A 14,328-nucleotide genomic window follows, 5' to 3' on the forward strand; every position below is an offset into this window, starting at 1 on the left:
ATGTAACTCAATCAAGAGAGGTTACAAACTTAAGTGATAACTTCTTGAATGTATTAAGATTTGTAACAAAAGAAGAGGAATTTAACAATCCCTTACTTCATCTGACTATCAAGAAATACTGAGAAATACCTAAACAATCTTCCACTAACAACATTTTAGAAATAAACTTATAGATTTCCCTTTAAAGGTGAATAACCTCTAACATATACATTATATGGCAATATTCTCTATTCTGATTTCCTGAATCTGTATCCTAACAGATCATTAATATAATTTGGAACAATCATGTTACTACAGTTAGCTTGACTAGCTAAAACTGAAATTATTAGTGATGCTGGCACCACAATCATGCACGTTTGTGGTTCTCAATTCTGGTAGTGACAATGGTATAATATTTTAAATCCCTCAAGACATCATAAAGCTCTATCTGATCACCCATAATACATAACATTAGGTAGTGTTCCATCCAGTGTCAGGCATTTAGATTTACTCGAACCACCCCCCCCCCCCACCCCCCCACCACCCGACCCCGTTCCAGATAAATGTTGCATATCACAAATTTTAATTACATGTTATGCAGAATTACACAGGCTCAAAGCGATTCATTTGTTCTAGATGTAGGTTTCAGTTTTCATTTATTACTTTAAATTTTCACAATCCATTATTCACTCACCATTGCCAAGTGGGACAGTGATGGACCAGGTGATCTCCAGCTACCACAAACTGCAAAGATAAAAAGAAAGTGGATATCCACAAAATTAAGTACATTTAACTGGGAAAAAGAAAATCATGCTTTGTTCTACAGTATTTTGAGAATGTCTGCATTTTTCTACGCAGTCATTTGTTTGAATAACTAAGGAGCACTCTGACCAATTGAAAGGTGTCATGCAAAATTCTTTAAAACAATGTTTCCATGAGAGAGATTTGAATTTAGAGTCAATTATTGGAAAAAACTGTCACAAATGTATTTTCCTTCAAGGATTAAACTTAATAGCCTGTTGGAACACAGTCAGAAGCAAATGTCCAGAGGATAACAAGTATCAATTATTTCACAAAAGTTTCAAGGTATAACGCAAATGCCCAAAGCATTCTAATCAGTATATTAAAAAAGGAAATGTTGAGTTTCACCAGTAATTTCTGGTTGTGTATTAGAAAAGTTTTGTTTTTCCAAATAATTCAACCAAGAGAGGTTACAAACTTAAGTGCTAACTTCCTGAATGTTTTAAGATTTGTAACAATAAAAGAGGAATTTAGTAATCCCTTACTTTATCTGACTATCAAAGAAATACCGAGAAGTACATAAGCAATCTTCAGCACAAAGTATTCCACTAACAACATTTTAGAAATAAACTTATAGATTTCCCTTTGAAGGTGAATAACCTCTATAATTTGTTATATGACTACTGAAATATGGATGCACGTTTGCTTGCTGAGCTGGAAGGCTCATTTTCAGACATCTCGTCACCATAACCAGTTAACATCTTCAGTGAGCCTCCGGACGAATGTTACCTAGACTGGTGACGAAACGTCTGAAAATGAACCTTCTAACTCAGTGAGCAAACCTACATCCAGAACCTCAACCTAAGCTACAAATCTTCTTAAAACTCACTAACTACTGAAATATCTTGTCCAAAGCTACACTATCCAAGATACATTAGGAAACTATTCTACATCAGGTTAAAGGAGGTGACATTGAATCTACAGCACAGAAACAAACCACTATTTCAAATGATCATAGAATCATACTGTACAGAAGAGGCCCTTCAGCCCATCGACTCTGCTGCCATAAAAACACTACTACTACCTTAGTCCCACTTTCCCGGACTAGACACCAATTTGAATGTTAAGATACTTCAAATGTTTATCCAGGTAATTTTTAAAGGTTGTGCGGTCACCCTCCCAGGTCAGTGCATTCAAGACTTCCACTACCCTCTGGGTAAATATTTTTCATCAAATCCCCTCTAAACCTCCTATCTTTCACTTTAAAAGTATGCCTCCTTAGTCTTGACCTCTCAAATAAGGTCAACAGTTATATTCTATTCCCCGTGTCCATGCTCCTCAATCTTGTATACTTTTTATCAGGTCCCCCCTCAATCTTCTCTGCTCTGAAGTAAACAACCCAAACCTACCAGCCTCTCTTCATAGTTGAAATGCTCCATCCAAAGCAACACTTTGGTGGATGTCCTCTGCACCCCTTCCAAGGCAATCACATCTTCCTATCGTCTGGTGATCAGAACTGCACACCGTCCTTCAGCTGTGCTCGAACCAAAGTTCTGGACACCAGACTCCAATTACAGAAACAGCCTTCCACCACCACCTTCTGTCTCTTGCCACTAAGCCTATTTTGGAGCCAACTTGCCAAATTACCCTGGATTCCATGTGCTGTTACCAAATCAGCTTCCCATGCAGGACTGCATCAACTGTTTTTCTGAAATCTATATGGTCTACATCAGCTGTCCTGTCCTCATCTACAGCTGAAAATGTGTTGCTGGAAAAGCGCAGCAGGTCAGGCAGCATCCAAGGAACAGGAGAATCGATGTTTCTAGCATAAGCCCTTCTTCAGGAGTCCTGAAGAAGGGCTTATACCCGAAACGTCGATTCTCCTGTTCCTTGGATGCTGCCTGACCTGCTGCGCTTTTCCAGCAACACATTTTCAGCTCTGATCTCCAGCATCTGCAGTCCTCACTTTCTCCTATCCTCATCTACACACTTGGCCATCTCCTCAAAAAGTTCAACCAGATTTGTTAAACATGATCTCCCTCTAACAGAATCATGCTCTGATCAAGTTTGTCTCTCCACACTAAATTTTGTCCTTTAGCATTTTCTCCAAACATTTCCCTGCCACTGATGTGACCGCCACTGGTTTATTGTTCCCTCGTCTGTTTCGAACTGTCTCCAATCCTCAGACACATCCCCCTGTGGCCAGAGATGATTTAAAAATTTGGATCAGGGCTCTTATTATTATGTCCCTCATCTCCCACAGCAGGATCCAACTCATCCAAACCTGGCACAACCTCCAACATCTCCTCACTTCTTCCATCAATCTGCTCAGGAACTTCACTGTCCATCTTCTCAAAGTCTGCATTTGCATCCTTCTCCTGAGTAAAGACAGATGCGGAGTACTCATTTAATACTCTACTAATACTTCACGCACATATTGCCCCTTGGTCAATAATGGGTCCTACTCTTCACCTGGTTCTTCTCTTCCCCTTAAAACTTAAAAAAAGTATCGGGAGATTCTCCATAATCTTCCCCATCAACATTCTTTCATGCCTCCTTTTGCTCTTCAATTTTCGGTTTTATTCTCTAAATGGATATTGTGGATTGTATATTCTTTTCACCCTTATATCTGGCTTCGCTACAAGTGGAAATATTCTCCTACCTTCTAATCAAACACTCTGATAATCTGAAGAGACTGCTTTGGCATTTCCTTCTCTTGAAAATTGCACAAAGGCCTGATTAGGTTACTTTCTTATCCCCAGCTTTAACTGATATGCTTCAAAAACACGCTCTCAAGCATTAAGTATAGCCCTTTTAACAGCTTCATTGTCTGCAGACTGGTCTTCTCACACACAGAAGTATACATTCACTGCTATACTTTGCAGGACACTAAAATTAAAACCCAAGTATCTTTTGCCCACCAACAAATTCACAACTATCTTTTCAAATGAGATGAAATAGCTTTTAACTCCACCCTTTGTAAATTGAGGCACTAAACACAGATTTCTTATTAAATCAAATCTGCCATTGGAATCAGTGGGACTACATTTTATTTTGTTCCTTTACTCCAAGCTTTAGTTTAGTCATATAAAACTGAAAAAACTGGATAATTGAAAGTCTTATCAGCACTGGCAGCAACTATGGAGAGAAATCAGAGTTAACTTTTCAGGTTCAGTGACCCTTCCTCGGAACTCCTAGTCTATAATATTTTTTTTTGTTGTCACTTTGTCTTAGTTCTCCCTCTCTCTCTGGAGCTCAGGCTTGTTAGTAGTTCTAATTCTTTTTTCTTGTCCTCTCTTCATATCAATTCCAATTTAAGGCTAATTTCTCTTGATTCATTTTTTTTTCATTTCTAACTGAATCTCAGCTAATACGCCACTTTCAAGTTTCCCTCCTCTTAATTCAAAATAATGAGCAATTACTTTAAGTATCTAACCCTTTCAAGGACCTGATTTTATTTCTACTTGCAACTCACCTGTTCTTAGACTAGCCCTCGTTAAAGACTTCAAATAATCCACTGTTGTACCATCTACCTGCAGTAAGCCAAGGCCATTTTTAAATTCCAATCCATGTAAAGTACTTCACAATAACTCCTATTTTGATACCCAGTATCTCCATGCACTTGTTTCCAAAGATTCATGGATCCCCTTCTGATTTCAAAAAAATTTGATTCTATTAAAAGCTCACGTTTGATATGATCCCAGCTGATGGCAATGCTAAACAAGTAATATCCCAGAATGAGAACTGATTTTAATTTTAAGTGACATAAGTTGAATTTTTACTTATGTTCACTGTGGAGGTCAGATCCTGAACATATTCATGAGAAGCTGCAATGTATGTTTAATTAAAAAACAAAAGATGTTTATTACACAAAAGAGAAATAGTCAAACTATGTTATATTATCCTATTATTTTGAAACTCTTATCAGAAATATTAAAATGATTCAACCTTTTTAATCACAACAATCTTAGGCACCTAAGCTTCAGTGAGTGTTTATCCTGAAAAGTTTATTTTTGTTAAATTTATGCACTTTTTAAAAAATGCCTTTTCCCAAGACTTCTAAAATAAGCAGTTAACTCAGCCCATATGGGTTCTTTAATCTCATATCTTCAGCAGCTCTATAAGATAAATAAGGTACATACACAATCGTTTACTTCTGGCTCTCTAAGCCTCTCAGGACTTTTTCCCTAGCCCTAATTGCATTTACTGCCAATAAACAGCATCTCTACTGAGAAGGACGACTTCTTTCTAATGCACCTTGCTTCTCTCTGAATGAAACTGCTTCTGGACTCATTTCTCTTTCTCTCAGTTGTAAAACCTAAGTCAGTAAACATCCTAAGTTATCTTAACAGTTGGCTCACTATTCATTCATCTGAAGTAACATGATTTCTTGCAATCTTTTAAAAGTCATTTGCCTCCACTTTAGAACTCAAGTTCCTAAACAATATGTTATGAATCCTCATCTCAACACAGTAACTATGATTTGATGTTGTCCAAGACATTGAGGAAAATTCTCATGTAAATCATTAGTACAAAATATATGATATCTATGCAAATCCTTGTACAACGACACTTCACACCTTTTGCATGAGTGAATACTGTGAACTCCTATCGTGTTTCTATTTTGCGGATCTATTCTATCTTTGTCTAAATCCAGACGTCCTGATCTTAATCAAGAATTAACTGCAAAGCATCTTATCAAGGACGTTTGAAAAATCAAACTAGATCATAGTTATGTACCAACTTTATTACTCCTTCAAAATTATTTTAAAAGGTTGGTCAAGCATGACTTTCAGTTTTGATATCTGTGCTATTGAAATCTTTTATACTTTGAGTGTGTTTATACTGTGTGTTTATCGGTTACATCTTTGAGAAAAAGATTCCACTCTGTTTTATTACCAGGAATAAGAGGCACTAAAATAATCAGATTAAAGTTTCCTGGTTGTTTTCTTTTTAACTAAAATAACTAGCTATCCTCCAGTCAACAGGTACCATTTGTGTTCTAGTATGTGCGTGTTATATATAGTCCAGATTTTCACCAGATTTTCCAGGTATATTTTCATAATCACACCTGTATCAAAAGAATATATTTTTAATTCAAGATTTCATTAAATATTCTGTCAAACAGCAAAGCTTAGAGTTAGCTGAAAATTAGGATAACAAGTTTGTTGCCAGCATGTGGACTGAGGAAGGGAAGTTCTATTATATATAATAACCTTGAGCACAGGTTGGGAATTTTGACCAAAAGTCACTTGAATCAAAGTGGTCCATGATTCAGCTTGTTCTTTACTTAGAATCAACACTTATTACAGTCAAGATCATCCACTCAAATAAAAATGAGAGAAAGGGCTTCCTCTTCTAAACAGCTTGGTTAAACAAATTCTTCAGACTTACCTCCTCTGGGGTAATTACTCCAGTCTCTTTAAACTTTGATTCCTACATTGAAAATGGAAGAACACATTCATTAATGATAGGAGAGTCCTCGCACATTATTCAAACTATTTCTTAATTAGTGCTGTGACTAACTCGAGATGGTTAAAGTTCCAATGCCTCAGCTTACTAGATAGCAGAATGACTGAAATAACACCCATTTCAAAAGAACTGGAGATAAATCACAGCAGTGCGTAATTGCAGGTTTTACAGCTTGGAGAAGCAGAAAGCCAAGTTGTAGAAAGTACATTTAAAAGTAGTGTTCTGGGGTTGGGTGTGGGGGAGAGGGGCCGGTGGGGTGGGAGAGGAGGGCAGCTGAATGAGGGCAGAGTTTTGGTGGGCGAAGTGCAGGTGAGGGGGCCGGGGGTAGTCAAAAGTGATTGCAGGGTAGGGGCAGCGGGAGGTGATTGATGCGAGGGCCCTCAGATGTGGGGAGTGATAAGGGAGAGAAGTGAGAGGTGAGGGCAGGACACATGTGAAGGATGATAGAAGGTGGTGAAGGAGACAGGGGTGGTGTCCCCTCTCCCTCCCAATCATCTCCCTGCCTGTGCCTGTGCTGATCTTCCCATCCTCACCCCCTCCGCTGTTCTACATGCACAATTGTAAATGACTCCGAGTGTTAGCAGACACTGGCCTCTGATGTTATTTCAAATCTGTTGCGGCATCAGTAATTTCCTTTTATTTCAATGGGAGAAGAATAGAGTTCAGTTGAATACATTGGAGCTAAAGATCAACAGGAAATGTTACAGAGAACAATGGGCAAAATTCAAGGTTGAAATCATGTGTATACAGTCAAGGTATTTTCCTCATACAAGGAGGTACGGAAGCCAAATTCAGCAGTCCCTGGATGATAAAAGACACTGTAATTAAGATGACACTTTAAAAAATAAAAGTGCTAATAATCAACAAGCAGAAAATACAACTGAGATCATGCTGACTATTGAAGGTCCAGAAGGAAGGTGAAAACTCAAAGAACGGTTGTGCACAGCTGAAGCTATGGCCATGGAAAAACCCCAGGAATCCTACCCAGTGGAGAAACCGCAGACGTGTGGCAACTGCGGGAACAGCTTCAGTGTCCCATCTGCCCTGGAGACTCATCAGTGCAGTCACACTGGCTAGAGGCTCTTCAGCTGCCCCGAGTGCAGAAACACCCTCTGCGATTCCCACTCCCTGCGGAGGCACCAGCAGGTCCACACGGCTGACAGGCCTTTCAGCTATCTTCAGTGCGGGAAGGATTTCACTCGTTCCTCCCACTTGCCGGACCACCGACAGGTCCATACTGGCAAGAAGCCCTCCCCCTGCCTCAAATGTGGGAAGGCATTCAACAATTCTTCCTTCCTACTGCCACCAGTACGCCCACACTGGGGAGAGACCTTTCAGCTGTTCCAAGCGTGGGGAGGCCTTCAGCGATTCCTACTCCCTGCTGAAGCACCAGCGGGTCCAGACAAGGGAGAAGCCCTTCCCCTGCCCCGAGTGCAGGAAGGGGTTCAGCAATTCCTCCAACCTGCTGAAGCACCAGCGGGTCCATACCGGGGAGAGGCCGTCCGCCTGCCTAGAGTACAGGTGGAGGTTCACATCGTCCTGCAGTTTGCAGAAACACCATCAGGGGCAGCAGCACTCCCAACAATCAGATTCTACTGCTGTGGGTCACCTCCAGGAATGTGTAGATGCAGTGCATTAGTCAGGGTTAAATGTAGAGTAATAGAGTAGGAGAATGGATCCAGGTGGGTTATTCTTCAGAAGGTCAGTGTGGACTTGTTGGGCCAATGGGCCTGTTTCCACATTGTAGGGATTCTACGATTCTAAAAGAGCAGTAAACAGTGTGTATGAAAAGAACATGGCAGCCAACATAAAAGGAAATCCAACAATATTCAAATCGGCAGATAAGTAATAAAAGGGTCATAAAATAATAAAACAGTCACAGTGCCAATTAAGGATTAAAAATTTATGTCTAGAGGTGGGGCATGGTTAAAGAGTTAATGACTGCTTTTCAATTTTACCAAGGAAATGATGTTGCACAGGCTATGGAGAAAAATGGGTTAATTCAGTCACTACAAGAAATTACATTTGATAATGAAAAGATATTGGATGGGCTGTCTGAACTAACAGCTGATAAATCAACGAGACTGGATGAGATACATCCATGGGTACAGAGGGAATTGCAAGTGCAAAGTCCAGATGCACTTGTCATAGATTTTCAGTTTTCCTTAGATTCAGGCGTGGTACCAGAGGATTGGAGAACAGCAAGTATCACATCCTTATTCAAACAAAGATGTAAAGAGAAGTCCTAAAACTACAAAACAGTCTAATGTCAGCTGTACAGAAACTTCTGCAAATAATAATTGCGAATAAAATGAATGACCACACCGAAAAGTGTTAATAAAGGAAAACCAGTATGGACTTCCTCAGAGGAAATCATACACAAATGATGTGACTTTTTGTTTTGAAGATGTAACAGTGTTGATGAGGATAATGATGTTGATGCGATGTTAGTGAACCTATAAAAGGGACTTGATTAGAGTGCCACACAACAATTATGAGCAAAGTGATAACTCAGAGAACAAAAAGGTCAGTTTTAACATGGAGATAGATGGGCTGAGTGCCAAGACACAAAGTGGGAGTTAATAGATATTCTTTGGACTGGAGAAGGTCTGTGCTGCAGATCTGCAGGGCCCTTGCATTTCCTGATACATATAAATGACATGGACATACAGGTCACAAATCAAAATTTGCAGAATATTTGAAACTTGGAAACATTGTGAAATGAGATCAGGAAAGTGTAAAACTTCGAAAAGACAGACAAGTTGATGGAATAGACAACAGTTCAATATAGAAAAATGAATGATGTTGCATTTTTATAAGAACAAAAATAGAGAGACAAATAAATGAAAGGGTACAATTCAAAAGGAGGTGCAGGAACTGAGTGAACAAGTCATTAAGGAAGAGGTTGAGAGCATGGGTAATAAAGTATACATAGGCATAGAGAAAGAAAGCTATACTAAACTTGTAAAAGATACCAGTTTGACCTCTGCTGGAGTACTGCATCCAGTTCTGAACACCATACTTTAGGAAATCTGTATGAGCATTGGACAAAGAGATTTATGAGAATGCTGCCAAGGATGAGAAACTTCATGTTATGAATATAGATTGGAGAAACTAGCACTGTGCGCTGCTTAGAAGAGCAAGCTGAGAGGAGAACGGGGAGGCATATCAAATTAAAAATGAGAGGTCTGGATAGCATAGATAAGGAGAAACTGTTGCCACTCACAGTAAGATTAAGAACAATAGGGCACACATTTAAAGTAATAGGCAAAAGCAACAAAATAGCTTTTTCCACATAGTAAATGATCATGATCTAGAATGCACTGCCTGAGTGCGTTGTAGAGACACAGGCAGCTACCAACCAGAAAGTTTGATCGCTCCACATGGTGTGACCACAACACTCTTAGGTCTACACAAGCTTAGCTATTAACTATTAACTATTAGGAAAAAGGGGACAAATGAGTGAGTGTATTTTTTTGAATACTGGAGACAATTTAGTGATTAAGTTTAAAAGTGAATTGATATGAATGCCAAGTGAGTGTTTGGTAAAGGACACCAGCATTGTTTTATTATTTGATAGAACAGATATGCTGGATGTAATAGTGTACATTGGAGCAAATATTCCTCAAATGATTCAAATACACTTTAGTTTTCACCAAAGATGGGGCACCAATGTGACATTTAAAAATAAACTTCAATGCAATTAAACCATTAATTAGAAGGCAGGTGAAACAGACTATCTGATATGAAAACAAAATGATCAGAGTGCAACCAATAACAAGTAAAAAAAAAAAAGAGGTCATACAGTCAGTCAGAATTGTACAGCATGGAAAGAGACCCTTCAGTCCAACCTGTCCATGCCAACCAGATATCCTAAATTAATCCAGTCCCATTTGCCAGCATTTGGCCCATATCCCTCCAAACCCTTCATGTGCACATCCAGATGCCTTTTAGAGTCATACAGCATAGAAACAGACCCTTTGGTCCAATCAGTCCATGCCAAACATAATCCCAAACTATGTACCTTGCTGCCCATAAGCCTCCAAACCTTTTCTATTCATGTATCTATCCAAATGTCTTTAAATGCTGTCATTGTACCAACCTCCACCACTTCCTCTGTCAGCTCATTTCTTACATGCACCACCCTCATTATGTCAAAATTGTTCCCTTAGGTCCCTTTGAAATCTTTTCTCTCTCACCCTAAACCTCATGGTTTTATAAACCTCTCTAAGGTCACCCCTCAGCTCTGATGCTCCAGCCTACTCAGCCTCGCCCTATAGTTCAAACCCTCCAGCCCTGGAAAATCTTCTCTGCACCTTTTCATGTTTGACAAAATGTTTCCTACAGTAGGGAGACCAGAACTGAACGTAGTATGCCAAAAGTGGCCTAACAATTATCTTGTACAGCTGCAACATGATCTCCAAACTCTTATACTCAATGCATGGCACAGAGGAGTGCCAAGCCCATGACAAGCAAAGCATGGCAATGATAACTGTAGTTGGTGTTTTAGTACATTATGACCCTTATTTTTATACGGAGTGATGTTAGACAGTGTAAATCAGTATTACAGAGAGTAACTGTGAAAAATAACATCTTTTCAGGGCAAGCTAAATCAGCAACATGAGCAAAAGGAATAGAGAATATGCTGATTGTGTTAAGATTGTTGGCATTTCATGGAAGCCAGGAAAAAGTGAGGTTGGCAGGAAAGGGGAGTCGAAGATGAAGATCAGCCATTATTCTATTGCAAGATGGAGCAGGCTTAATGGCCTTTTTGGTCCACCCTTATTTTTCCTGAATTCTGACAACATATAATTTATACACACAAAGTCCAATCTTACTATGAAGATCACATCTATCTTCCAGACATGACCTGTGTGCTTTCTCATGTCCCTTTGCTCCCCTTTCCAGAAGGAGTTCCTTTCAAACATTTAAACTGTTTTAAAGTGACATAATTTGAGGCCATATCTTCACGATATATGTTTGCAGACGTTAGAATTTATAATAGTGCACAGATAGTGATAATGTTTGAGGAATGACTTCACTTTACACTTCAATGTTGAAGATGTGGATGGGGTGCCAATCAGCCAAGATAAAGCAACCCATTTGATCAGCACCTTCAACATTCACTTCCTACATCATCAACACTGGCAGCAAATGGTATCACACTATTATGCTTCAGTTATACAGGGTATTGATGAGACCACATTTCAAGTATGGTGCAGCTTGGTCTACTTAAGAAATGAATTGAAGAATTGTTGGAAGAATTTGAAAGGAAGTTTACTACATTGATACCTGTATTGAAGTTTGAAAAGTGAACTTGTTTCCACTTGAATTTACAAGAGCGGGAAGTGACTTGACTGAACAGTACAAGATGCTAAATTATCTTGACAAAGGGAATGTGGAAAAATGATTGCTTTCATGGTTAGGTCTAGAACTTGGGGATACCTCTTAAAAATTAGAGATCACATTTTAGGACAGAAGGGAGCAGACTTTTTTTTTCTGTCAGAGGGGTTTATGTAACTTTGAAAAGTAGCAGAAGTGGGAACATGGAATATTTCTAAGGCAGAGGTAGATAGATTCTTGGCGAAAATGAGGACTGCAGATGCTGGAGATCAGAATCGAGAGTGTGATGCTGGAAAAGAACAGCAGGTCAGGCAGCATCCATGGAGCAGGAGAATCAATGTTTCAGGCATAAGCCCTTCGTCAGGAATGCAACGTAGATAGATTCGTGTTAGGTAAGGGAATCACAGATTATTGCAATAAATGGGGATGTGGAATTTGAAACACAAACAGATCATCCAGGACATTAAACAAGGGCATAGCAGGATTGAGGGTCTGAATTATCAACTTCTGCTCTTATTTCATTTGATCGCATCAACGAAATGCACAGCAGTAACTCACTAAGACTATTCTGACAGCATCATTCAAATTTTATGGAGAGACAGGGGCAGAAGTATGGGATACCATCACCTTCAAGTTCCTCTCCAAGTCACACACTACCCTAAGTTGGAACAATATCGCTCTTACTTGATTGTTGATGGATTAAAATGATGGAACTCTAACAACATGTGGGTGTCTCTATTCCTAAAATTATGAAGAGATCCAAGAAGGTAAGTCACCATCAGCCTTGCTAAGCAGCCTGTTATGCCCACATCTCAAATGAATAGGAAATCACTTTACAAAACAGAACAAAATTTTACACACCAAGTTCTGGCAGAAGAAAACTCTTCAAAACATTTACAATTTCTAAAAATCACGAAAGAAAATTGATAATGTACTAATAAAAAGGAGAAACTGAAAGAGTTCAGGGCAAAACACAGTATTTTCACTAATTGGTATATTTTTTAAAAGTGTAAATACACACAAATGGGATGAATATTCACCTTCTGAGCTGCATTATTCTATGCCTGACAATTTCCTTCATAACAGCCACATACAACTTAAATAATACCAGTTATAACCCATAAGTGAAAACAAAAACAGTATCCTTATTGTTATTATAATAGTGATTGATATTGAACATAGATATCAGGGTCAAGAACTTGCTGCTGAAATCCTGGGCCATCTACTCAGAACCACCTCAATGTAGCAAAAGCTCGATGTACTGAGATTTCCCTTTCAATTCACAGTTACAAAACTATCTTGATTGATTAACCAAACACTTATACAACTTCACTCCCCAAATGTTCAACTTAACAAATCAGCCTTTGCAGCATGCTTTGCTTGTTTACACTGTATTTTTGATTTTAAAACGACATAAATTTACAAGTGGATTACAGCAGAATGACAATGATGTTTGCTAAGAATCAAAGAGACTTGAATTGTTGGTTAATTCAAGCCAGGACAATCCGAGTCTGCAATCACAAGGGTGAGAGGAGTCTAAACATTAAGTGGTGACATGAGCTGTTCATATATTCTGCCATTCAGTAAGCACCTGGCCAACCAGACAAAGCCTTCAAAGTCATGAGCTGGCTAGTCATTTAGTTCATTGAGTTACAATTCTGAGCCCCAGCACCCTCAATGCTTCGAGTCCCCAGAACCCCCCACCCTTCATTATTTCCCCTCCAGCCTTAATATTCCCACCCCCCGGCTCTCACTATTCTCCCCTCCACAGCCCTCAGTGCTGGATGGAGAGTCAATCCTGTCACTCGCAATATGGTCGTGACAGGCCTGAACAAACAACACTCACCTTAAGTACGGGCGTCAGGAACTCTGCCACACCGAGTGCAGTCCCTTTGACGGTGTTAATGACGTTCTGCATGTCGCCTCCCCTCTCGGTTTGAGCATGCAGCAGTCAGTGAGCGTCAGCAGCTCTGCTCCAGGAGCTCACTCACTGACTCTCCCTCCACTCCCAGCTCAAGTTCCGCAACTGCGCCCGCACATGCGCGGCCGACGCAAGTCTCGAGGCTCAACGCGGGCCCTGCGTGATGATGTCACTGAGGGCATGCGTCGCAGGCGCAGGCGCAGTGCCCGGGCCGGCTGGAGCGTCGTGAGACATCTCTCGGGGAGGACGCAGCCCCTCGGAGTCCTCCATCAAACTCTCAGGTACAGGCCAGGCAACTGGGCTTGTCTCTGTATCGGCTTCAGTCCAGAGGAGTCAGGCTGGCAAACAGCAGCCTGTGTGGCAGACTCGGTGATGGCAGCTTCCCTGTCCAGGTGCTAGTTAAATGCTGTGGGTTGTTGTGTTTGTGTCTCTCACCTGGTTTAGGTGTGTTAACGTGACAGGTTTAACATGGGCCGCGTTTGGTCAACCTGGCATGACCCGCTGGGGTGGTAATAGCTTTTATAGGTGGGTGTGGAAGACCTCAAGCTGTGAGAGTTTCTTGTGGCAGCTGTTCTGTTGAGGATTGCCCCTGAGAGTAAAGGTTGTTGGTGCATTGTCTTGGAAACAGGTTGTCTTTGTAGTTCACGTGAATTACTGCCTCTTGGTTTGTTATTGCTGTCGGGCACCAGATACTTGCTTCTGTCAGTTGTCACCAGTCCATTCCATATGTTATATAACACGGTCATTCTAACCTTGATACTGTGCCACCAACCTCCTCAAGAAATAGGTTAGTCTGTACGTGGTTTAATCAGCCATGTGAAACGTTAATTATTTTTACACTAAAATAAGCCTTTCGGCTCATTAGCTAAGGC

General features: G+C 40.1%; 2 protein-coding genes across 5 annotated transcripts in view; one reads left to right on the plus strand and one right to left on the minus strand.

Annotated features, from left to right (window-relative positions):
* atg3 (autophagy related 3) overlaps window positions 1-13,556 on the minus strand; it is a 36,012-nt gene extending 22,456 nt beyond the window's left edge. The window contains exons 1-4 of one of the 3 annotated variants that reach the window (XM_043700874.2): window positions 13,382-13,447; window positions 9,177-9,224; window positions 6,115-6,156; window positions 674-723 (exon numbers count right to left, since the gene is read on the minus strand). In XM_043700874.2, coding sequence (XP_043556809.1) covers window positions 674-723; window positions 6,115-6,156; window positions 9,177-9,212 — 128 coding nt within the window. In that variant the 5' untranslated portion in view covers window positions 9,213-9,224; window positions 13,382-13,447. Of the gene's footprint in view, window positions 1-673; window positions 724-6,114; window positions 6,157-9,167; window positions 9,225-13,381 lie in introns of all 3 variants that reach the window. The other 2 variants (XM_087992811.1, XM_043700872.2) reach the window with 2 other exon arrangements.
* A 107-nt stretch (window positions 13,557-13,663) lies between these two features.
* Window positions 13,664-14,328, plus strand: part of slc35a5 (solute carrier family 35 member A5) — a 29,209-nt gene continuing 28,544 nt past the window's right edge. The window contains exon 1 of one of the 2 annotated variants that reach the window (XM_043700869.2): window positions 13,664-13,737. The gene's annotated coding sequence lies outside the window, so the exon portion shown is untranslated. Of the gene's footprint in view, window positions 13,849-14,328 lie in introns of both variants that reach the window. The other variant, XM_043700870.2, reaches the window with a different exon arrangement.

This window comes from Chiloscyllium plagiosum, unplaced genomic scaffold, assembly GCF_037043375.1.
Source record: "Chiloscyllium plagiosum isolate Xiang-an unplaced genomic scaffold, Cpla_swu_hap1 HiC_scaffold_12, whole genome shotgun sequence".
NCBI classification, from domain to species: Eukaryota; Metazoa; Chordata; class Chondrichthyes; order Orectolobiformes; family Hemiscylliidae; genus Chiloscyllium; species Chiloscyllium plagiosum.